This window comes from Hemicordylus capensis, chromosome 6, assembly GCF_027244095.1.
Source record: "Hemicordylus capensis ecotype Gifberg chromosome 6, rHemCap1.1.pri, whole genome shotgun sequence".
NCBI lineage: Eukaryota > Metazoa > Chordata > Lepidosauria > Squamata > Cordylidae > Hemicordylus > Hemicordylus capensis.
In genome coordinates, this window is record NC_069662.1 from 146,864,085 (window position 1) to 146,889,555 (window position 25,471).

At 42.8% G+C, this 25,471-nt stretch overlaps 1 protein-coding gene across 2 annotated transcripts in view; it reads right to left on the bottom strand.

The window, feature by feature from the left end:
• ITGB1 (integrin subunit beta 1) overlaps nucleotides 1–25,471 on the bottom strand; it is a 69,503-nt gene that overhangs the window by 31,290 nt on the left and 12,742 nt on the right. For both annotated transcript variants that reach the window (XM_053261197.1, XM_053261196.1), the window contains exons 2-8: nucleotides 21,667–21,736; nucleotides 20,270–20,355; nucleotides 8,743–8,971; nucleotides 3,904–4,074; nucleotides 2,809–3,047; nucleotides 1,321–1,476; nucleotides 491–586 (exon numbers count right to left, since the gene is read on the bottom strand). In XM_053261197.1, coding sequence (XP_053117172.1) covers nucleotides 491–586; nucleotides 1,321–1,476; nucleotides 2,809–3,047; nucleotides 3,904–4,074; nucleotides 8,743–8,971; nucleotides 20,270–20,355; nucleotides 21,667–21,736 — 1,047 coding nt within the window. The remainder of the gene's footprint in view (nucleotides 1–490; nucleotides 587–1,320; nucleotides 1,477–2,808; nucleotides 3,048–3,903; nucleotides 4,075–8,742; nucleotides 8,972–20,269; nucleotides 20,356–21,666; nucleotides 21,737–25,471) is intronic.

The following is a 25,471-nucleotide window of genomic DNA, read 5'->3' on the forward strand; positions in this document are numbered from 1 at the left end:
ACATGGCTCCCTCTTTCCCAGCTTTTCAGGGAAATCTGAAGACCGCCCTTTTTAAATAGGATTTTGGCCAATGAGTGGCCCCTCTTTTTATACATAGCTGTTCCTTTGTTTTAGCAGTATGTTTTAACTGAAGTGTTATTACTATTTTTATCTTGTTGTTAAGTGCCCTGGGTCTTGAGGACAATATAAAAATATAAATAATAAATTAAGAAAGACTTAGAACCTGCACAAACAGGAGAACGTTATTTCCCTCATTAAACACTCTTTAGCAAAGTTGGAAAACCTTCCCATGAGTGGAAGAGGCTTTCTGCTATTAGAACAGCACCTCTCTGGATCCAAGCCAGATTGTATGAACAACAAATTTTCTGCATAAATAGTGGATATTCTATAGTTTAAAGACCTCAAAGAACTTTCTCAAGCCAGCCAGTTGTAAAAGGTTTTTGTCAGGTTTCTAAAACATGGACAGAAGCTTTCCGCACTTGATCTTTACCTTGTAAACTGGTTGAAATTCTTGTGTTACAGCAAAGATGATTTGAATGTTATTGTCACTTAACTTCTGAACAAGGTGAGCAATGGAGGGATAATCCTGCAAAATGGAGTTTTTAGATTAATTTCATATTTTTAAGCACTCACAATATTATAGATTTGTATATGTAAAGTACCATAAAAAATACATTAACTTTCTATAAAAAGCATACCTAGATCAAAGCACAAAGCAAAGGCATTAAAAATAGTTTCAAATCTTCTTCTTCCATTCCTACCCTAACTCCTGAAATCTTTAGGGTATAAAATTGCCTGAAGATCTGTTAAGATAACCAGAGTATTTAATAGTGCTTTTAAAATGGAAACAGTCCACCAATTCTGATTCACATGCATCTCTAATTATTCTCTGCTTCTTCTTTCTCATAAAAGGGTTGCTTATGACTTCCCCTGTATTTTGAAACAAACATTTGTTTGATTTCAGAAAGAGAAACCAAGAAGAAATCCCATTTTGCTAGAATTGCTAATATCACCTCTCAAATCTTAAGTGTAGGAGCTGAAAGGAAACTCCAATATAGCTTTCTTCTTCAATGACAGAAAATTTGTGAAAACGATTGTGATCTGAATGCAAAATCTCTGTGGATTTTACTTGAAAGCTCTAAGAATAGCCTACATTGATTCACAGATCTTGCTTTCAAAATCCTCAAAAGCTCATGCATTCGTATTTAACATTGTGTTTTTTCTTCTTTAAAAATGCTAGGAACAACCTTCAGTGTCTTTTGTGTTAAACAGATTTATGCAAAGATTTAAAAATCCACTGCTTCTGTTAAATATACTTACATAATAATGGCTCATTGTGTACATGTTATCCTCTAAATGACACTGCCCGTCATTTGGTAAAACAATTCCTCCAAGTTTCCCATCTCCAGCAAAATGAAATCCAGCATCCGTGGAAAACACCAACAACTGAGTGACATTTCTCCATCCAAGTTTTGACTTGGGAAGAAGAATTTTATTAAATACATTTTTTTAATTAAAAACACAGTATTGGGTGGAGTGAAAGCATCAGCACTCAGACCTCAAATAAATTATCAGTATACCCATATATAGAAACGTATAAACTCCTCTCACACCATCACTGTGTTGCAGACACGGCCACAGATTGGAGTACCACTATTTATTCAGAAATCAGCCTCACCAAGTTCACTGGAACTTGCCCCCTAGTAAATATTTTTAAGACTGCAGTCTTAGAACACGTGTGGGAAGAAGTTACTGATGGGTCTTGTTATCGCACTAGGAGGCAGTTGTTGCCAGCATGATTCATTGAAGTCATGCAGCCTTGGCTTTATGACCTTTGCAAATAGAACCTGTCTGACTCAGAATACTTCAGTGTAAGTGGCAGTGGGGTGGGAGGTGGGTTCCATTTGTGGGTTCCATGACTGTCAAACGCCATCAGTAAATTGCAAGTTTTATTCCAGTACTAGACATCATGGTACCAGGACTTTTTAATATCACACACCTGCTTCAGGACTTGGGTTAAAATCTTTACCAAAATGTGTCTGGAAAACAGAAAACATGAGCCATGTCTCCGAGAAAACACTGCTGGCTACCAGTTACTTTAAATGGGTTGTTTTTAGGCAGTTTGACCTTACAGAAGCAAAACCAGGGGCAAATTAGACCTTACAGGAGCAAGGTACAGAACTAAACTAACATTGGAAAGAACATTGAAAAACTGCCCAGTCCTCTAGCCATATTCACGGAGAAGGAAGTGTTCAGCTGGACTTTCTTCCAAGTAAATGTATATAGGATTGCAGCCTAGGATACCAAAAGGTGCTCAAAGGACTTGAACTAAAAACTCATCTGATTAGCATAACTCATGAAAAGTAGCAAGCAGGAAGAGGTTGATTAATGTTTCTGTTCTTGCAACAGGAAGTCCACACAAACCCATATGAACACAACATGGGGTTTAATGTTTTCAGGATGCCTTCTGATAGCAGTTATACTTCTCCAACATTTACTGTTATGACTTATGGCTAAACCACAAATTACCACAATTGTAATGTGTCATTTTCACCCTTGTATTTCTCCTTCCACCTTATGTTAGGATCCCAGCTGCAATTTGTTCTTTGTATTTTGTGATGGCTTATAGCAAGACAAATAAAAGTGAACACTATCTTTCTTTCCGTGTTTGCAACCAAGAGAATTAACTAATGGGTCAGAATGGCAACACGAAACATTACAGCTCCATTGAGACTGAACAACAACTACATCGAGATACATGCAAGATATCTTTACAGCAACATCCAGAAGAAACTGAAATGCACTTACGCCACAAACAGCAACTTGCATAATAGCATCAAATCCACCTTCAGGAGAATCCAAATTGCCAGAAATTTGTTGTTCACCTACAAGTTTATTGAACAGACTTCCATCTTTGGTAAAGTTGAGCACATTCCTGTAGCTAAAAGGACTCGTACAGTTAAGGTCACCTGTACATGGGTTCTTGAGCTTGGCTGGTGTGGTACTAATGTAAGGCATTACAGTTTTTTCAACAAAAGAACCAAAACCTAAGAGAGAGAGAAAATAGATTCTCTAACTACACGGTTTTCAGTGCAGCAGGCAGCCCTGTAGAGGAAAAGTGTTCCTTGGGAAGCATGTGTTCCTCCTACACATATTTCCCTCTATGAACCATGGGGAAATTTGGGTGAGGAAGGAAGTGGATTATCAGTGGGAGGAATTTCTGAAGGATCAAAGCCATCCTTAATAAGCAGAGGATGCTGTATGAGGTTTCTGATGCTCTTTTATCCCAAAGGTGATGAGAAGAGAAAGCCTGCCACTGCTAGGTGCAACGTGCTATATACCAGGAACATGTAAACTGTGCTTCAGATCACCAAAATTATGAAAAATCAATCCAAATTTGTTATTGTAGAAAGCCAAGTTTTGCTACTTTTACACACGGTTCTTGTTGAAACAGATATAATTTTGAAACAGATCATATTGACACAGATATAATCAAGTGGCGGAATTTGATACCCAGTACCAAATTCTGCGCTTGTAAAAGGATCTCAGAACATCAACAGCCCTAACTGCAATTACCAGGAAGTTTTAAGGTAAATATTTTCAACAGTTTAACGTGGATCACTATAAGAGACCATAAACGCTTCTCTCTACATTCACTTGGGAATGTTGATGCTGTTATGTCAACATATTCTTTTGCCTGGAACTCTTTAAAGAAAGAGCTTTTCTATCAAAAATATGCACTTTCCTTCTAATGCAGGACATTATCCTATTCTAGCACAGCCTTCGAAAATCACATTTGTGAGCACATGCATATTACAGACACGATCACTGATCGGATAAAGAAAAAAGAAAGAAGCAGCAGCAGTCAGAAAATCCCATCATCTTTAAACACAAGATTCTTACCAATACGGAAATCTGAAGTTATATCCTTCATTTTACTCATCAGAGAAGTTCCAAGACTTTTCACATTCTCCAAATCGTCTTTCATGGAGTAAGAGAGATCCATAAGGTAATAGAGATCAATAGGGTAATCTTCAGCTCTCTTAAATTTTAATGAAAATGTCTGTGGTTCCCCTAATTCCAGAAAAAGCAAAAAGGGGGTTAAAACAAAGCTTCACTAAGGTTAAAACAAAGCTTCACTTAGTAAACAGCAAATAAGCTGAAAATATGAATGCATTTACCATAAGGACTTGCCACACATATCCTAGGGTTACTAAACAAATTACATATCAATTTATAGACTCTCTTTCATTTGAAGACACCAAGGCAATTTACATTACAACTATAAACATTACAACTCTTTAAAAGTGTTAAGATGTTCTGTCCTCAGGCTTCAGGTATTACAACTGCTGATTTTCTGCTGCTACTCCTCAAAAGGTACTATAGTGGTCAAAAGGAAGAAATAGTACCTTGTACCTAGAAGTGTGCTATGTTGGAATATAGGGACAGGTAGCACCAGATCTTTTGCCCCAGGAGGCACGGCCTCTTCTATCTTGACAGATGAGAAGCTACCAGAGCTATACTCAGATTTCTAGATTTTAAAGGCCACATTCACCTGTTATGTTCAGTGCATGTACAGGTCTATATGCACGAATAGTTATCAAAGATTATGTTCAATGCACATACAATAGTACAAATCCATCTGTACTCTGCAGTTCAGAGACCGAAGTTCACTTTTTAAATGAATGCATGTACAGTCACTTTCACCAAAAAATGTACATGTGTACAGACACATGTACATAGGACAGTGTAATTTTTGAATAAAGCTAAAGTCTTTGCCCAATCTCCATCTGAAGGCTGATAATCACTAAAAGAACTCTGGACATGAAAACACAAGTCAGCTACCACCAACATACAGGAGCCAAACTTATGTGATTCAAGGTTAGTGATGTGCACAGAACTGCGGATGTGCAGTTGTGGGCATATGTCCTGTATTTCCAGGCAATAACGGGGGCAGGGGCGGCAGGGAGGAACGCTGCTGCCACAAAAAACTTTTTTTAAAATGGAGTGCCGGCAGGGGGAAAGCGGTGGGAGGAGTAAGTGCAACCCCCACCTGCCCTTAAAGGGAGACACCCCCAACCCTGCCAGCATCGACCTGTGAAGCAGCACCAGCACGAACTGGTTTGCAGGCCTCTTGCATGGCCTTCAGACTGGTTCATGCACATCCCTATTCAAGGTTTGGTTGATTTTGCACACCTATTAATTAAATCCTGCTGCTCTAATGTACAGAAATGTATTTATCTGATTCACCCAGGACAAATGGTACACATTGTCTAGTCTTCATCAATGTAGTCTCCTTTAACGAAGATTCCTTTCAAATGTCTGCCATTCATTTCCAACATTTTTCTCCTTCACTAGTTTTTGCTCGACTGACTCTGAATATCCAGAAATGGCACAAGTGAATAATTTATTACCAATCTCATTCTTTATAGGTTTTATATCAGTCAGAGCTGGTTATATCACCTGGTCTTACACTTGACAACTCCCAACAATGGTTTAAGGTTGCCATACAGATTCTTGTATGGCAAGATACTCCAAACCTATAAAGGTAACAAACACACACTCTGGATAATTAAGCTATTGGACAACCATATCCATGCATTCAGAAGCTACACAGTTAGGTTTGACTAAGTAACTATAGGAGAAGAATCCCACTAAAAGGATTAGGTTAGCAACACAACATCACTAGTTGTCAACACAGTTAAAATGCTAACCAAACAGCACTATCCACAAACCACAGTCATGTCAACAACAAATGGTGATCACCACACTTAACATTTGCTGATAGCTTTGCTTTTGAGAAATTTGTGTGTCAATTTCCGATCTACTAAAACACTACTGTCAGGAGTCCTTATATGCACATTGTTTCCAGCAGTCAAGCCATCTCCATATGCACCACCTTTTTCTATTTGCTCTTCTAATAGTACCCCATTTCTATCTCCAATACCACTGAGGTCTATCTAAACATATATCTCTTCCTCTCTCTCTGAAGAGGCTGTTAGACCATTAATTGTTAATTTTTCACAATGGTAAACTCCAATAAGCTCAAGGTAGGACTGTATATGAGAAAAGTTTGCAAAAAGATTGCATGCTGCTGAAAGGAAATCCTCAACTGTTCAATTTGTCTTGCAAGTTAATTATAGTGTAGCAAAACAGAAAGCTGAAACCACAGAAGGTGCTGGGGAGGCAGCCTATTTCTTCAGAAGAATATATAGATCAAACCACTCTTAAAGAATGAATACTTGAAGCTTGAGTGCTAATTTATCTGCCATGAACTCATTTTGCTTTGCCAGTACAAAGCTCCACGACATATTGAAGTTTAACCCATGTTCTGTTAGACTATAAGGCGCTTCACACGATCGGTGTGAAGCGCCAGAGGGAGTTCTGTGTGGAGAGTGGGTTTCCCGTCACAGATCCGGTGCGGGATGTGGGGATCGGGGGCCATGAGGCCCTTGGAAGTTCGAGGATGCCCCTCACGAGTGCGCGGGGCATCCTGGAGAGATCCCAGTTAGGGGTCTACTCGTGCGTTGCCGCGCGCCGTGGCAACACACGAGCAAAAAGATGAGGTCAACAGAGCGCTCGCTCCGTTAACCTCATTTAAGGGGAGGGGGAGTTAGGCAGACTAGCCGCCTGGGTAGCACCGGACTCACTTGCGAGCCCAGTGGTTCCCACGATCCCTGGAAAGTGGGTTAAGCTCCCTTAGCCCGCTTTTCAGTGATCGTGAGAATAGCTTCATTCTCCAAGACTTCCTCCATTTTACATTGTGCTGTAACACACAGGATAACTGGAAATTAGATTTTTACCTCACTATTTGTGGAGGTACTATTCCTCACCTACTATTGCGAGTAATGAGGCATTGTCCCTATGGAAAATGGGGGTGTGTGTGTTTAGATTCCAGGATGGGGGGAAGGGTTAAAAATAAGAGTGCAAAAAGGCAAAAGTAACTAAAGTGTTTACTGTACCATGCCCTGCGGGGTCTCCATGTGCCCAGGAATGCCCCTCGAAACCCCAAAATGCCCCCCAAACCTTGGAAAAACCACACACACACAAACATTTTTTTTAAAAAACAGAAGAGCAAAAAATGGTCATTTCTGACCCTCTTGGAACTGCAGATACAAAGGGTTTTATCCACTAGTAAAAAGTAAGTTAAAGTAAGCAAAAAACTTTATTTCGGCCGTAGACCAGCAGGGTTTTATCCCTTTCATATCCACAGATATAGAGGTCGGGTGTCTTTACACCATGTGCGGATATATGAAACCACTAATTGCGGTTCCGCGTATAACAAGGTATGCCTGTAGATCTTCATTACAGTACTTGGCCAGAAACAGTTCACAAGTAGGGTCCGCCCTGGTTGCATTTGAATGGGAGACTACATGTGAGCAATGTAAGATATTCCCCTCAGAGGATGGAGCTGTTCTGGGAAGAGCATCTAGGTTCCAAGTTCCCTCTCTGGCTCTCTACAAGACAGCGCTGAGAGAAATTCCTGGCTGCAACCTTTGAAAAGCTGCTGCCAGTCTGTGTAGACAATACTGAGCTAGATAGACCAATGGTGTGACTCAGTATATGGCAGCTTCCTATGTTCCTATGATGTAGATTCTCCCTAATTCATACCACTACAGCTACCAGAACCAGAGTGAAAATTCTCAACAACATATTCCAAAATACATGTATTTTCCTGTCTCAAAGCAATAGCAAGCTGCCTCCAATCTAGATAACAGAGGACTTCTCAAGCTAAAAAACGGAAGGCAAGGGGTATCCATCACCTTGCAAGACAAGTTCCCCCTGCAGCTACTCAGCGAGCACCTTGAATCTTACGCGCAGGAGAGGAGCAGTGACAAAACATTCCAATAGTATTTATGGCCTGCCCAGGTAATGAGATTTGTAAGAGATATCCATTAATTTTAAAAAGGTCTCACACCATTTCTAGAAGATATTGTGACTCTGTCCCTGGAGAGTCTTCAGGGAAAAGGCACCAGAACACATACACACATGCTCCTGAAGTCTTAACTTTTGGCTGCATGGATGGTGTGTTTAAGGCAGTCATTTTGGTTGATCTTAGAAATCACAATAAAACAGAAGTTAAGGTGGTTGGACAGGCCCAAGCAGTCAGAAAACATATTCTGAATGGATACCTAGAAAAACAAAAAAGCCAGTACAAATGCTAGAATATTGCTGCAATTTGCTCCCAGCAACACTACACTACCAGTTAGGACATCATTAAATTCACTACAGGAGTGGCATACCCCTGATTAATTAATCCCTCAGCTGTTTGCAATAAGAAATGCTTCATTAAAAACTGGACTTTACCAGTTCTCCCCTGGCACTCCCAGATATCTCTACCTTTGGAGCATATGCCAAATATTTCAGGAATTATCCTATATGAAGTTTGGTCATTTAAGAGTTTCAGGTTCATTTCCTAAGTGGTACAACCTGAAATATTCATTCACAAGTGTTTCTATATAGCATTTGAAGTAACATACACAAGAGTTAAAACTGCAATAAAACTAGAAGTTGAGCACAAACAGCAGAGAGATCATAACAATCACAGAAACTTAAGAGAAACTGAAAAACCAATTATAAAATTATCTTGCTCTTTAGAATTGAATGGACAGCTCACCCCTTTCCCCATTTTGCCCCAAACCCCTGGAGTCATCCTGTTTTTTTTTTTTAAAGATCTAAAAAGTGTCAATCACTTTCAATAGTAATTGTGACACACGACAGGGCTGCAGCATACACACTTACCTATCCGTAGCTTCAAGTGCACTTGCTGTGGTTGAATCTGGGTAATGTCTTCTGGTCTGAGGTTCTCAGGCCCGGTTTGACCTTTGATGCGATTCGTTACTTCCTTGTTTTTCAACATTTGTTGGGAGCCTCTGGGGTTTTCTATTTCATCCGCAGGGCAGCCCTTGCTTTTTAATACTTCCAAATCATCACATCTTGCTGAAGTAGACTCCCCTTCTTTTAAGAAAGTCTAACAAACATGAAAGAAATCAGGTTTATGACTCTTCACAATTCACAAATCTCCATAACGATTATACAACTATGCTTGCTTAGCTTTAAACTTAAGAACCATTATTTTTTTAAATAAGGATAAAACCAAAGTTGATGTTAGCTTTTAAAAGGCATGTCTTGCTAAGATTCAATGCTAAACTGAAAAGAAAAATCAACGTCTGCAAAATGCGATTTCAATAGTGCAGAGATGTGTTTTGTCCCCTGCTGAGTCGATAATTTTATTATTGACCTCCTGTTTTAATGATGCTGTAGTTTAACTATTTTCAATCATTATTAGCTGCTTTGAGGGTCAAGAAGCAGCATAAATGGAAAATTGCTTGCAGCAGACTAAGTTGACAGTAGGTTTCTCTAGGAAGCTACAGCCAAGCCCACAGCAGGGGAAAGTAATTAGAATTCTATGTTTTAAAGCTGTGGTTCCCAACCAGAGGTACACGAAGCCCTGGGGATACTTCTAAGGCTTGCGAGAGCCCTCTGCCTCCCCAGCTCAGTGACTAGTGATTTGACCCAGCTCCACTGCCGCATGATCAAAGGACCTGGCTATTACAATCACTGCCTTACAAACAGATTAAGTTACTCATAAGTAGTGCTGTTGAAATTAGTGGGACAAATTTACTTGTCGTATTAATTTCAATGGGAGTACTCATGAATAACTTAGGCTGGATGTGTAAGCCAGTGACTGTAATAGTCTGTATCATAACTTTAACATTTGAGAGTGTGTGCATGCGTGTGCATGCACTACATACACATGCTAAAAGTCTCTATGGGGTTCCTGAGCTGAAGCTTTAAGACAGAACAAGTACACTTGTTTAAAAAGGTTTAAGAAATACAAATATTTGTCAAGTTTGGGGAGGTGCCAATGTGTATCTTCTCTCTTCAAAATTCTAAGAGTAATGAAGTACTTGCTTCTAACATCTTGATCATCCAACAACTGGAACAGACCAGCAAGTCATGCTGTCAGCTTGTTTAAACAATCACAATTCTAAGAGTCAATATCTATCATTGTGCATGCAAAGGCCAAAACCAAACCATAGTGTCAAGTTTTAACGCCTTATCTCTTCCGTACATGCAGACAGATGTGGGGGACAGCAAGTCCCATGATTGCTGGGAAAGCACAACCATAAAAGGAACTGCTGGGTATATCCAAGAAATGGTTCAGTTCACTTATTGTGCTTATCCTTGGATGTTCATACCTTGCAAATCGGGGGGCGGGGGGGGGGGAGGGAGCTCCCAAAAAAACCATCACACAAACCAGCCCTCTCTTTCAATGGACTGGGAAAGGAATTGATAACATTAAAAAGAAGCAGGAACAAAGTGACCAACTTAAGCCTTCCATTTTCTGTCTTGAGTGTATAACCCTGCATAAATGTATTTTATTTAAAAACAAGGCTAGCTTTGACTGAGATGTAAACCCATATCTGGCTTGTACCAGAGACAAGGCTTACCACCCTCAGTTAAAAAAAACCTGAAACATGAAGTATCACAAAGACATATATGCAATCCTAACTTCCAAAAACAAACCAGAGAGAGAGAGAGAGAGAGAGAGAGAGAGAGAGAGAGAGAGAGAGAGAGAGAGAGAGTTTGATCAGCATATGATCTGGTGCAAGCCCTCTTCTGTCAGCAGAAACATAGGGATGTTCAGAATGTTTCAATTGAAAACAGGTTGTTTTGAGTGTTTTGAGCTTGAAACAAAACACCCACTAAATAAAGGGCCTGTTTTGAGTTTGAACAAAATAACCCCGTTTTGATCAAGACATTTCAAGCACCATTTTGGAGGCCTGTTTCCCCCCCTCTCTGGTTGGTTTTCTGGCACTGGCTTCTGATTGGTTTGTGATCTCCTTGCTTCTTGGTTGCCTTGTTATCATACAAATCAACTGTGCCCCCATTGGCTGGTGGGAGGAAGGAGGGAACTTCAAAATATATTCAAAGGAACTGGGAGACAGAGAGCTCCCTTATGCCTCTCTTACAGAGAATACATCAGGAGAAGAGGAAGGTAGATTTAATTTTGTGGTTTTCTTCTCTCAGCACTGAGTAGAATATGCTGTGCTATTGCTGCTATAACAATCTGGTTTTGCTGGATCCCAGATTTGTCTTGTTTGTGAGATAGTGCTGTAGTGAGAAATGGACAGTGGCAGCTGTGTGTGTAAGTAATATTTCTTAGTGACTGCTGTGATGAGCTCCACATCTGGCCTTGAAACTAACCTGGGCTTCACTCACTGCTCTGGTCTGCTCTGTAATCTGCATTACAAGGTGTATTCAGTCAAGATTTGGCTGAAGTTGTTCTACTTGAGCTTATGGCTCTGCTTGCTGCTAAGGGTGCTGCTGTGGCAGCTGTTGCAATGCTAGGAAGTAGGAGTCAATGTGAGAGAGAGCAACTTGTGTCAAGGATGTTACTGCAGCACAGGCACTGTGGCTGGCAGTGGAGCGGGGTCAGTGATTCTTATTTGGCCATTTTGACTGTGTTTGAGATCTGTGTTCTGTATTGAGAGGACAGATTCCCTTTTATTGTGTGCTTCTGAAGTGCTTTTCAAGGTAGGTTGCAAAATGCATTGCAAATTGCAATGCAAAACTTGTGTGCAGTGCCCTTTGAGTACAGCTTGTTCCAAACAATGGGGAAACTCAAGACACCCTATTGTTCCCCCATGGGTAGCTCCTAGAGACACAAAGTGGGTTGTGTGGTGGGGCATGATGGGTGCTACCTACCACCCAACCTGCAAAAGAAATGGGTAAGCGGGCTATTTTTAACAAAATTTAACCTTTCCCCCAAACCCCCACAGGGGAATGATGGGGTGTTTAGAGCTTCCCCATTGTTTCCTATGTTTAAAACACTCAAAATGATTCAAGTTGGGTTTTTTTTTTTAAACAGCTGGTTCAACTGCTGTTTTGACGAAACATTTTGGCTGCTTTGCGTTTCATTTCAAGCTCAAAACAAAACGCAAAATCTTTCTTTTGACACATCCCTATGGAAATGGAGATTGTGCTGATATGTCTGCATCACTGGTAGAAACTCTGGCCAGGGTCAGAAATGTGGGCATTATGGAGTGGAGCTCACATGCCAAGCCATACACTCCCTCAAGACTTTGGGCACAGTTCCAGAAGCATAATGTTAAGCCAATTCCCGAGGTGATACAAGTCAAAGCACCAACTGAATCCAATGGAGAGCAAACACAAATGCAAAACCCACACAGGCCTCGTCTCATCCACGCCAACCACTCTGCCACAATGGAGTACAGATTCTGACTAACTCTGCACCAATAGGAGCACATTTACCCTCAGTATATGAACTCCTGAGAGAACATCCATAATTTAGGGCATGCGCCTATCTCCCTCTGACCTCATGCTGCGTAGACTTAAAGTACACAAATGTGAACCCTGTTGATGGGAACTATGAGAGTGTGCATTTTGCACAAACTGCCTGCTAATCTCAGAACACAGACATGAAGAGCATTTTGCTAACACTTGTCTTCTCAGAACCCTCACAGGCTGTGCCTCAGGAAGGCTCCACACACGGACATCCAACTGGAATTTCCATTCTCCCAACTGGGGTTGCAAGAGCAAGGCACTACGATAAGTGGAGGGTGGCAGTGCTGGTGAAAACAATGCCCCAAAATATGAATTCAGCAGATTCTTCTGGATGGCCACCCAGTCAAGCATGGAATGTGTGTGGCTAGATGGGATGGCTGGAGCAGAGTGCAAACCATGCAATGTCAGAGCCAACTGATTGGCGCTGCAATGCTTTCTCTGATTGGCTGGGATACCGCAGTTGTGGGAACCCTTTCCAGTGGAGGGATCACATCCATGGCTCACACTTGTGACCTTTTGTCCAGAAAACCTGTGCCACTTTATGGGGCTGGCTGTAGTCTCTGTGCTCCTGGTATATGCAGCCAGACAAAGAGTGAGCTACAAGGGGCTGGCAAATCTGGCAAATGCCCCCATGATGTGCCTCTGTTCCGTCTCCTGCTATAGGCAGATGGTCAGAGAGCTACTCTGTGGTATATGCCATATGGGCTTTGAGACCTGCCTGTGGATTGTTTTGCTTCCGAGAGGGTTATTACTGGACAGTCATGCAGAAGAGGAGTATGGCCTTGATTCTACCATTTCTCCAGATGGACTTGAACCTGGCTACCGCCCAGTGTTCCCTGGATGGTGAGGTAGCAGCCTTCTCTCCTACATGAGTGCAGTTGGGACTCCCTTTGTGGCTTCCCACTTCCTCCCCTGGCAAAATGGTGCTTTCCTAGAGATAAGCGTTACTCCCTCAGGGAAACTTGAATCCTTGCCCTGGGAAGGTCTCTGTTTATAGTGTACCAGCTGGTCTTGTGGTAGCAAGCATGAATTTGCTAAGCAGGGTCCACTCTGGTTTGCATTTGAATGGGAGATAAGTGTGAGCACTGTAGGATATCCCCCTCAGGGGATGGGGCCAGTATGGGAAGAGCTTCTGCCTGCTTGCACGCAGAAGGTTCCAAGTTCCCTCCCTGGCATCTCCAAGAGAGAACTGGGAGAGGCACCTGCCTGTAACCTTGGAGAAGCTGCTGCTAGTCTGTGTAGACAATACTGGGCTAGATGGACCAATGGTCTGATTCAGTATAAGGCAGCTTCCTATGTTCCCTGCTCCAAAAGTAGCAATCTTTCTTCCCTTTGTGTAGTGTGGTCAAAAAGGTGGCTAGTAGCACTGTGGGTCTGTGCAAGTGGTATAAGAGATGCAAATTCTCTCTGTTGGGGCCTCAATGCCTGTTTCCAGTCTCTGGCTGATGACACCACAGTCGCTCATGTAGTAGAAGGCACTAAGGCACCTTTGTAGGAGGTGCACTGCATGTTCTGTGTATGTGGTTTGGTGTGCTGACATCACAAGGGTGTTTCCTAATCACTAGGCTGGTTCACAAGATGGAAAAGGTAGAAGTCTCTTACCTAAATTTGGGAGCTGCATGCCCTCCCAGTTTCTGCTCATGTGTGAGCAAAAAAACAAGGGTGGAGGCACTGTTCCCTCTAAGGTGTACTCACGTGCACGCACTCACACATTTTCTGATGTCCACTCAGTTAATTTTAGATCCTGCTCAGGTTCAATCAGGGAGATCCCACTCTGGATGCATGTGTGCACACACTGCCTTGATACTGCCACCCAGAACAAAACTCATTCCACACACAGATGAAAAAAATTAGAACACTGGTTGGAGGCACCAACAGTGTTCATCTGTTATGCGGCAGCTGGATCAGAAGGCTCTGTCCTACCCAGAAACTATACCAAGCGGCTCGGTAAGCTAGAAGGAAAAGCCCTCCAAGCCCGCTGCTGCTTAACAGATGATCACTGTCGGCACCTCCAACCTTGTTGGAGCACAACTTGGGAGCATGCACAACTTCCGAACTCGGGTAGGACGCTTCTCCTGCTCTTTCCATCATCATGTGAACTACCTCACAATGGGTGGCTTGGATCTTTCCATGCCTGGCCCATATGTGGGTGTTGCCACCCTAAGACTGGTGCATGCTGGTGAGTTGCCACGGATGTTGGGGGATGTGGCTGGTGCTGCTGGGACCCTCTGGGACTTTGCCTCCGCTCTTGTGTTCTCCTCCTGCCTTGTGCTGGTCTGGTATAGGATTCCGACTACCTTAGGCTAGCCATAATGAGAGTACAGGACTGCTCAGTTTAGAACTGAAATTAGATTTGAAATGGGCACAAAATCCTCCGTTTCCCTGCCCACCTGTTTTGTCTGCATCTAAAGTTACTGCCCTTCTAATGTCACAGGGAGAATATAATTAAATCCAGACGATGAGACTCCAGTGTGGAATCATTTTTAAATAACTATGAGAGAGCTGTTGGGTGGGGGATGCAGAAAAGCTGTAATGTCAATTGTAAAAGGTAGAGGACAAAGTCTAATTCCTTCCCCACCTCCATCATTCAAGTGTCATTTAAAAGAAAACACATTTAGCCATTTGCCTAGTCACTGAGTATGACTAGCAATCGCTTCTAGGTAACCAGTGCTGGCACTTCTGATGTTCTGCCTTAGTAAGGCAAAGTGCATCTCGGCCCATCTGTCTATTAGCATGTCATTCAGACTTCCATTCTCTGCTCCCTCGGCCTATTGGCTATCCCAGAGCTAAGGGCTGTCTCATGCATACAAGGCACTTGTCTCCATGTGACCCTTCCTGTGTTCAAGCTCATGTGGTGAAACCTTCAATGCAGCGCCAGCCATTGCCACAATTGCTTTAGCTGAAAAGCAGAGGATACAGATGTGGGGAGAACTGGAGCACAGTGACAGCATGTTCCTTAATAGGAGACTTGCAAGGAAATAAGTGAACTCCCACTGATAAGACAGCCGGAAAAAAGGGGAGGATTGGGGCGGAGGGGAGAGCAATTCTGCAGGAGGGATGGAGCTGTGGCTCAGGGGTAAAGCAAATGCTTTGCATGTCGAAAGGCTCAGATTCAAACCCCAGCAGGTAGGTGGAAATTCCTATCTCAGGGCTTGGAGCTGCTGCCAGTCAGCGTAGACAATAGTCAGGCAGATTAATCAATAGGGCGACAGGCAGCATCCTATCTTGCTAGGACCCATGTCTTTTCCACTAAACACTAAAAACAGCAAGCACTTTTCACCTTACAAATCTGTTTGTATAAAGCCCTATTTCAGACACTAAGTTGTCTGAGTGTACAGATGTCTGTACACTTGTAGATTTATTTTGTGTGATTGACTGTACCAGTGTTCATTTTAAAAGTGAACCTGGGTACAGGTTCTTCAAATGCATGGTAAAGATTCATTGTGTGTCCATCATAATATGGATAGGAACATAGGAAGCTGCCATATACTAAGTCAGACCATTGGTCTATCTAGCTCAGTATTGCCTACACTCTACATAGACTGGCAGCGGCTTCTCCAAGGTTGCAGGCAGGAATCTCTCCCAGCCCTATCTTAGAGAAGCCAGGGAGGAAATTTGAAACCTAGATGCTCTTCCCAGAACGGCTCCATACCCTGAGGGGGAATATCTTACAGTGCTCATACTTCTAGTCTCTCATTTATATGCAACCAGGGTGGATCCTGCTTAGCTAAGGGGACAAGTCATGCTTGCTACCACATAATAACATCTGAATAGGATATACATCTCAGCTATTATGTGCTTGCACAGAATATTCAGGAGTCTTAAATAGTTTCAAGTTGAACTTTTACAACTGCAGAAGTATGCGTTGCTTGTGCGAGCTGAGGCGTCTTACTCACAAGCTTCCACAAATACACATTCCAGCTTGCTGTTGGCAGGCAGGGTCTCTTCTCAACTTCCTGGACTTGTGGATGAGCACAAAGCAAGAGGACCCTCACCCAGATTGATGTCTGGTGAGCACTTGATCCTTTCCACCAGGGGAAAGACAGCCATTCACCTGCTTAATGATGGGCTGCCAGAGGCACACAGACATGGCAAGAGATTGTTTGACTGCTTGCATTTCCCCGGAAGGAATGACTCTGACCCTTCCTCTGAAGGAAAGGAACAGTGAATGCCAGCTCTTACGGGGTATGGCCATTTTTGAAACTACCCCCCTGCACTTTAGCCTTAAATCTCCTTAGCCTTCCTGAGACTGATAAATCCGAAGCTGCCTAAAACTGACCCGCTCCCTTCTCTGGAGGTCCAGAGGGAGCGATCTGGGTTTGGTGTCCAAGTCTCTGCAGGCTTTGGGATGGTTGCTTCCCTGTCTTTCTCTCTCTTCTCCAACCCCCTTCCAGGGATTGGTCTGCTGTATCGATGCTTTTTGCTGTTTCCCTTGACCAGGTGTGATCTGTCCTTGCCAAGCCCTCACCCCCCTTTTATCCTCTCCAGACACTGTTCCGCTGGCCCCCTGGCTATCCAGATGGGCTAAGCCTATCCTGACCCCCTGGCTTTGTTCGGGGTAATTCTGCTTGTTAGTCTGCTCCCCCATGTGGACTAGAAGCCGTTTCTTCTCCTCTCCCTCCACCCATCACCATTTCCTCTGTAGCTTTCCTGAGTCTGTTCGGGCTTCTCTCTCTCAAATTGCCCCTGCTCGTTTCCCTAGAGGTTCAGCGAGACCAGCCTTGATCTTGGACCCAAATCTCTTTGGCTATATTCGTGTCTGACTCCCTGCTTCCTTCTCCCTCTTTCAACTCCCCTCCGGGAGCTGGACTGCTGTGTCCTTCCAATGTTTGTGGGTCTGCTCTGCCTATGGCTTCTCCTGCTTCACTCAACCCACTAACCTATCTTGGTCAGTCCCTCACCCCTTTCCCCTTCCACCTCTGCCTCACGGGCCCTCTGGAAGTCCAGAAGGGCTCAGCCTATTGTGGCTCTTCGGCTCTGCCTGGGTAGCTCTGTCCATCGATCTGGGATCCCATGCGGTCCTCTAGTCTGACCCAAACTGCCTTGTCTTTCCAGTTTTGCCTCCATGTTTGTCCTACTCCATACCTCCAGTCCTTGGACCAACCCTAACTCTCACTCTATACCTGAACTTGATTGGGTTCAAAGTCTGCTCCCCTTATGCTGTTTGCCTGTTTTTCCCTTTTGCCTCCCCATCTCTGTATCTTCCTGGACTGGCAACCCGAAGCTAATTGGGTCTCCTCCTTAAATACACCCCACTAGCCCTCTGGAAGTCTAGATTGACTCAGCTTACTCTTGCTCCCCAGACTTATCCAGGAACGTATTCCCAGTCGGTCTGGTCTCATGTGGTCATCTAATCTGACCCCCAACTTGTCTCCCTCTACTGGCGCCGCTCTGCACGTTTTGTTCTTCTCTTCAGTCCTCTGACCAACCCAAATTACTTCTCTGGATTCTTTAGTTGTTCTGTGTTCTATGTTTTCCCAATATTGCCTGCCATGTCTTCTCCTCACTACAATCCCGCTGTCTCCCCTCCTATACATAGTATATGTCCATGTAGCCAGTATACAGATTATACATTAGATTAGGCAGGTAATTAAAAGCAAAAGTTAATAATAGCACCCAGACAATGCGTTTCATCTTAAGTGTTCTGTGCCATGTGGGAATGCCCACTTATCCCTTGTTTTCAACCTCCCTTAATAACCTTATTATTGGACCTTTGCTGTGTCTGTAATTGTCTTGAACACTCCTGCCAGCTTCTGATCCCAGAGGGGGGAAATCCCCCTTGTAACAGAACATGCTGCTGGAACCTATCTAGTTCCATTGCATGACCCCAGATTCTAGCGTGATGGAAAAGGGGAAAAACCTCCTCTATCCAGCCAACCATGCATAATTTTATTAGCCTCATTCATATGCTCCTTAGTCACAATTCCCTCCCCCTTAACAAAATTTCTAGCCTTTCCTTATGGAAAAGACACGTCAGCCCCCTAATAATTTTGGTTGCTCTCTTTTGCACTTTTCACAGGTCTATTATGTCCTTTTTGAGATATGGCAACCAGAACAGAAATGGTATTCAAAATGTGGCCATGCCACATATGTATAAGGGCAGTACAATGCCCCAGAACTATATAGTGACTTCCAGCCTGGTGAGACGAGGATCCTCTTTCCACCTAGATCTCTGGAAAAGTAGGGTCCTTCAGTCACGTTGCATAGAGCTGGGACATGCTTACAAGTAGCAGACAAAATCCGCGCCACTTCTGAGTGTGTTCCAGCCAGCGCAATGCAGATGAATGAGGGAAGGCATCTGCCTCCTGCTGGGAGGCACTCAGAAACAGCAAGAATCAATCTTGCTGTTCTTGCACCAGGGGGTGCAAGGCAGAATCCCTGCTCTTCTTGGCCAGGTGATCATAAACCATGGCTGGCTTGAAAGCTAAGATTTGTGGATCCCTACTTGATCATTTTACTACTTTGCCTAAAAACAGAACACAACACCCAGTTAGTGGACAAAGAAAACTTGATGCTAGTCTCCTCCATTCTAATTCTCTATTCAGTTTCTCGTGTGCTTTTTCTGATTCTGCCTGCAATGCAAGCATCAGATTGCCAGCTTGTGTCTAGATTTTGTATTTTTCTACTGCTTTTAATCCAAAACTGGAGATGCTGGGGACAGGTTGCAAGTGCTACCCCAGTAGGAATATAAGAAGCAGCATTTCGGACCCTGAGAAGCAATCCAGCAAGGACAAGGGGTGAGTCTTGCAACCTCTCCTTCTCAAGCCAATAACAGATCAATATAAGCACTAACCCAAGGGCTGAGGAAGATTTGTTTGACAAGGCAAAGGGGGGCACATCTGAATTATACAAAGATGAAATCTAAATTCTGAAAAAAGAAGATCTTGACAGACACCTAGGAATCGGAATTCCCTGAAAAATGACTCCCCACCCCACCCTACCCCCGCAAACTATGGCAACGGCACTTGTTCTAATGGAACCTCAAAGACCTAGAATCTTTCCCCATGAAATAAAGGCTGTCTACCATTTTCTGCAGTCATTTCACACTGGGATCTAAAAAGTCATATGCTATGTTGTATACACAAGTCAAGGCTTTCAAGGCCCTCCTTCCCATCAGAACTTGTCCTGTCCTCCCCCCACCCCCCACCAAATCTCTCCTGAAGGATGGCACATGCTCTGGAGAGGCATTCAACACAGCACAAGAAGTTGTAGCTGGAAGGTGAAATGCACCATCGTCTGCTCACAGAAGTATCTTAGGCATGCACAAGGGCTCTCAGGAGTCTTAAAATAAAGGTAGACAGAAAGCCTTTGCCTAGTCACGTGGCTTCCTGCTGCTATTTGTTTATAGTTGAATTTCTATTCCACCTTTCATAAGCTTACCCAAGATAGTTTACAAGGTTAAAATACAACAGTAAAATCCATAAAACAACATTAAAACAACCACAACACAACATAAAATACAGAAAGGAAAAATCTCCTAAGGGGCAAAGGCCTGAACAAATAGCAAGGTCTAATTTCCTTCTTAACAGGAGCAATGGGGAATGGATACTTGGCTTTTCCCACCCAGCTTTGAATTAGTTTTGTGGGTTTTTTTGGGGGTGGGTGGGTTTTTTTGTTTTTTGTTGTTGTTGTTGTTTTTTTTTTTTTTTTTTTGCTTTATCCCCCTACCTGACCTACCTACTCCCAGAATGGGCAGTTTAGAAAAGAGAATGTGCAGGATTGTCTTAATTGCAAGGATAGCTTTTGCATACATTTTATCATGCATGATTATATCCACAGTGCCAAAATTATGGTTAAAATTTTCCTCCAGTTTGCTCACTTGGAGTTACAGCTGGCTAATTTATCAAGTGACAAGAAAGGTGCCATAGAAAATTATTGTGTAAATAAGAATTCCTGCATATACAACACAGTGGAAAATAAAGCAATGGATACAAAATTTCAAGGAAAAAATACCTACTATATTTTTGCACCATCCACAATTTGATCCAGCTTGTATACAGTCAGCACATGATTTTGCATTATGTTTTATACAATTGTTCCCACCTGCATGAAAGTACAAACATGTTGAGTTTTTAGAAATGGCAACAGCACAGTTAGTATTGAGATAACTAGATGTTTCACTAGCAGCCAAACTATAGTTCAAATATCAATAATTAGATAACTCAAATATCAATAATTAACATGAATATTACTAATGTTTGACAATCCATTCCACAGATGCCAAGGGCCCAAAAAGAACCTGTACTAGCGCAAATTATTAAAGCCAAAGAAGTGGGTGCCTAGCACAGATGCTCTGCACTAATACTGGCTTTTTTCTCCTCCTAATTAGCTTGGGAATTAGGACCACTTCTAATGGCACACATCTCCTAAACAAACATGTCATGACCGGGTCACGCAAATGGTCAGGGAGCATGTGTGGCAGCCTCCAAAAGGGCCGCTACTACCTCAGAAAGGGCCGAAAGGGCTTGAAAATGGCCCGAACCAGCCCACAGAAGACCAAGGGGAGACTGGCAGAGGGAAGCTGAACGTCCAGAAACGCCCTCCCTTGGCTATGGCAATAAGTTTAAATATAAATATGCATGTATGTGAGTAAACAAATAAAACATTTAGAACCCTGAACCAGCCCCAAACTGGCCCAGGGAGTTTGTTTCGACCTCAAGCCAAACCGGGCTCAGTCCGAGGGCCAGCCTTCAAGCTGGCCCAGATCAATGGTGAACCGGCTCGACCTCAAGCTGGTTTTCACTACTATCAATGGCTACAAGTCAAAAGTATTTCTCCCCAGTTTCATGGGGAGAACCAGAATGAAACTGAAGGTTGTGAAATTTAGGACTGACAAGAGGAAGTACTTTTTCACACAGCGCATAATTAAATACCAGCTGCAGGGGAGCAACAGCAGGAGAGAGGGCATGCACATACCTCTTGCCTGTGGGCTCCCAAGAGACATCTGGTGGGCCACTGTGTGAAACAGGATGCTGGACTAGATGGGCCTTGGGCTTGATCCAGCAGGGCTGTTCTTATGTAAGCCTGGTGGCTATAGGCCACCTCCCAGCCTCAGAGGCAAGATGAATACCAGTTGCAGGGGAGAAACAGCAAGGGAGGGGGCATGCCCTCTCCTCTTGCCTGTGGGCTTCTCAGATGCATCTGGTGGGCCACTGTGTGAGACAGGATGCTGGACTAGACAGGCCTTGGGTCTGCTCCAGCAGGGCTGTTCTAATGTTCTTAAACACCAGCATAGCAACCCTAGTGTGGACAGCTCCAGATAACCTTTAAGGCAAAGTAGAACTACACAGTCCCTATGCTCTAAAAAAAACCCCACACAGATCTATGCCAGATGAATTAAGCCATTCCATTTACCTTGTTGGGCAAGTACACATACTATGAGGCTGCTTAACAATCCCGTCCAGATGAACAATTTCAAATGTCCCTGGAAAACAAAAAGCAAATCACTGAACCAGCTAGTTGTATTTCATTCTCCCCTGCCCCCACTCACTTTTTCTTATAAACACTGATGCCAGAGTAAACATGTGCAAAAATGTGATTCAGATAGTGCAATATTGTGACAATATAGGTCTCTCAACTATATTGTAAAAATGCAATATTTTTACAGTTGCTTAAAAAAAAATGTTATAATATAAACAGAATGTACATCATGAAAGTTGTTCTGTTCTCTAGGATTCCAGATACCAAAAATTGACTTTAAAAGGTGGGGGTAGGGTGGCATTGCATAAACACAAAACATCCCTTTAAACACTACATGCAAATTAAGATGTTATGTGGAACTTTTGTCCAATTGTGGTTACTGTATATGTCTGAACCATCTCAGTCAACATACAGAGCTTTTTGAGCATCCAAACCATGACATGAATCCAAGATTTGACGCTGATTTATTAATTCCAACCATGATTTCCCATGATATCTGACCTGGCAATTTAATCTTGGTTTGTTTTAGTGGCCGAGTTTACACAGTCATTCAAATCAAGGTTTAATGTTGTTTTGCCAAAATTAGTGAGATTGTGTGAACTCGTACCAAAGATAGTTTATGACCCAAGAAGAAGGAGATTCCCATCTTGGCCAATCACACTAATTTCAGTAACCCACATTAAATCTAGTTTTTAACAATTTTGTGAACCAGACCAGTGGCCAACATTCTAATCAAGAGACGGTGACAGCATTGCCGAGAGCTTTCTTAGCTCTGTAGCATGGGGCACGCAGAGTGGAATGAGTCCATTTTCACCAATCTCCGCTTTTTGCAGAAATGCTCTATGCCCTCCAAAAAATATGTCCCCGAGGACTTTGCATTATCTTGTCATTGTTACTACAGCCTAGAAAGTAAGTGTCTACTGGAAATGCTCTCTGCAGGGAGCCTTGCCTGATGCTCCATTTGTATTTATTTTGGTGAAGGTAAAACAATAAAATTGTTTTATGGATCTCACACTGTTTTCTTGAGGATTACTTTATATTTTGTTGCAAGCTGCTCTGGAAGCTGCCAATTGAATAGCAAATTACAACTATTTTTAAAAGTGAAAGACCAGGCTCAATTTGAGATTTGCATTTATGAATGGATACCATAGTTAATGTACCTGAAACATTATGCTTTTCAATGAAGCCAATCCACATATTCAGTTGCAAGTACTGAGTAAACAGGTTAACATACAAATAGTATGTTATAATTAATACTAGACCTAAATCTCTCATCAAAACTGACCTTAAAGTTTTTCAAACTAATCATTTCCTCTTACAAGCTCCTGAGCTGCCATCTAACCTCTCCTCTATCCCCTTCCCACCGTGAACACCCAGTCTTTACCCAAACCCTGTATTTTTCCAGGTATTCCACACACAAAGTTCCAAGATATCAATTCTGTACTAAGGATGTGTACGAAATGTATTTTCTGCTCCATTTCAAGCTTGCAGTGAAATGCAAGACAGCCTAAACATTCCATCGAAACAGCAGTCGAGCCTGTTGTTTCAACAAAACAACTTGAAATGTTTTGAGTGTTCCTGCCATAGGGAACAATGGGGAAACTCAAAAGACCCCATTGTCCTCCACAGGTAGCTCCCTGGGACACCAAACTGGGAGGACGACGGCGAGGCAGAGGGAGGCAGTGGTGGTGGGATGGCCTGGCGCTGGCCCCCCAGGGTGAGACGGCAGTGGCATGGGGGGGGGACGCTGAGCCCAACTAGAGGCACAGATGCTCTGCACCTGGGCCCACTAGTATTATACTCAATGCTGAGAATAGAAAGCCACAAAATCAAACCTTTCTCCCTCCTGTCCTGATGTATCCTCTTCTTCAAGAGAGGCACACCAGAAGGGCTTTCTCTCTGCCTCCCAGTCCCTTTGAACACATTTTGAATTTGAAATTCACTCATTTTGTGTTTCCTCCCTTCCACCAGCCAATAGGAGCACAGCTGCCCATGACAACACTTGATCTGTATGATAATAAGCCAACCAATCAGCAAGGAAATTGCAAGGAAATCAGAATCCAGTGCCAGAAAACCAATCAGCAAGGGCAAAATAGACGTGGTGCTCAGAATGTTGAAACGTTTCAATCAAAACAGGGGTGGCTCTGCTCCGAGCTCGAAACAGGACCTTTTTTTAAAAGGTGTTCTGTTTCGAGCTTGGAATGGCCTGTTTCAAGTCAAAGTGTTTCACCAGCAAAACATTTTGAACGTCTATATTCTGTTAAATGTTTTGTACTTTCCTGAAACTAAAACAATAGTAGTCCAACAGCTAGGACGACTATCAACATATGCAACACCCAGATGCTGCATATGTTGATTTGAAGACGGACCCCAAATAAGCCTAACGCATTCAAGCAAATGTTCTTCATACAATACACATACAATGAAATTATGGAATTGAAATTAATGTCCAATAATTGGTATAACAATGCCAGTATTTTAAAAGTACCAAATGCAAAACTTCTCTCTCTCTCATTTACTATAAAGATGATGTGTTATAACACTAATACCATCAATTAGACATTCATCTCTAAAATACTATGCCCTTCACTGAATGTAAGCTTTTAAAACCCAGAAAAGCACTTTTAACTGGCTAAAAAACACAGCAACATGCTATATATACTTGCTGTAAGGGCACATGATTCTGCAATCATTATTCAAAGTGCTTATTTTACTTCCCTGGTATGACAGGTATGAGAAAGTGTCATGTGTGATGGAGAGACAGAAAAAAGCCAGGTGATATAAGTTGCCTATTTTTAGCTTGCAAATAAATGTTGCTGTCACTGAACATGTATCTGGAACTTCAGCACTGAAAATCTTCACACTCCAGCTCATGTTGTATGACACTACCCTCAGCCAATGTATGCATTATGCCAATATTTTTCTAAGAAACGAAAAACCATGGTTCCATTATGTGTAGCTGCATGATGCCAAAGAGACGGAGTTATGCATCGAAGTTCCAAGAATGAATTCACTAGGTGAATTCACGCAGGCAAGCCACTCCCTCTTGGCCTCAGCCCCTCCTACTGCAATCTGAAAATATCATTTACTCACAAAGCTAACATTTACAGCACAATAATGCAAAGTGCTTTGACCATTTGAAAGCTGTATACAAGTAAATATCCTCCTCCACGATGAAACTTTCCAAACAGCAAGCTCCCTTCTTGGGCACATCCACAAGCCACAAACCTACAATGCGACTTATGGAAGAGGTAGCTTTTTTGAACAAGGAGAGCTGTTGTACATAAGCAGTTCCTTGTCCAGAACAAAGGAGCCTGATGGAGCACAGTGAATATGCCTTCTTCCATGACTGACCACATGCTCTTGATGCCTGTGACTCCACAAGCACAGTCATCAGAAAATAACCACTATTCTCTGATGAACAGTATTCCCTCTATTTCCGCCCCCCCATCTATGTGTGGAATGAGTTATGCTCTGGGTGGCAGTACAAAGGCAGTGTGTGCACAACTATATTCAGAAAGGGGTGATCTTGATTCAACCTGAGCAGGATCTAAAATTAACTGAGCAGACATCAGGAAGACTGGTGTGTACACGCACATATACGCATGCCACAGAGGTAACGCTGCTAATGAACTAAAAGGGCCTCCTCTGCTGGTGTAGCCAGGAAAATATTTCATACGCTGAGCATCAGCAAATGTTTAGGAGCCTAGAACTCTTGAGCAACAGCGCTGTGCAGGAA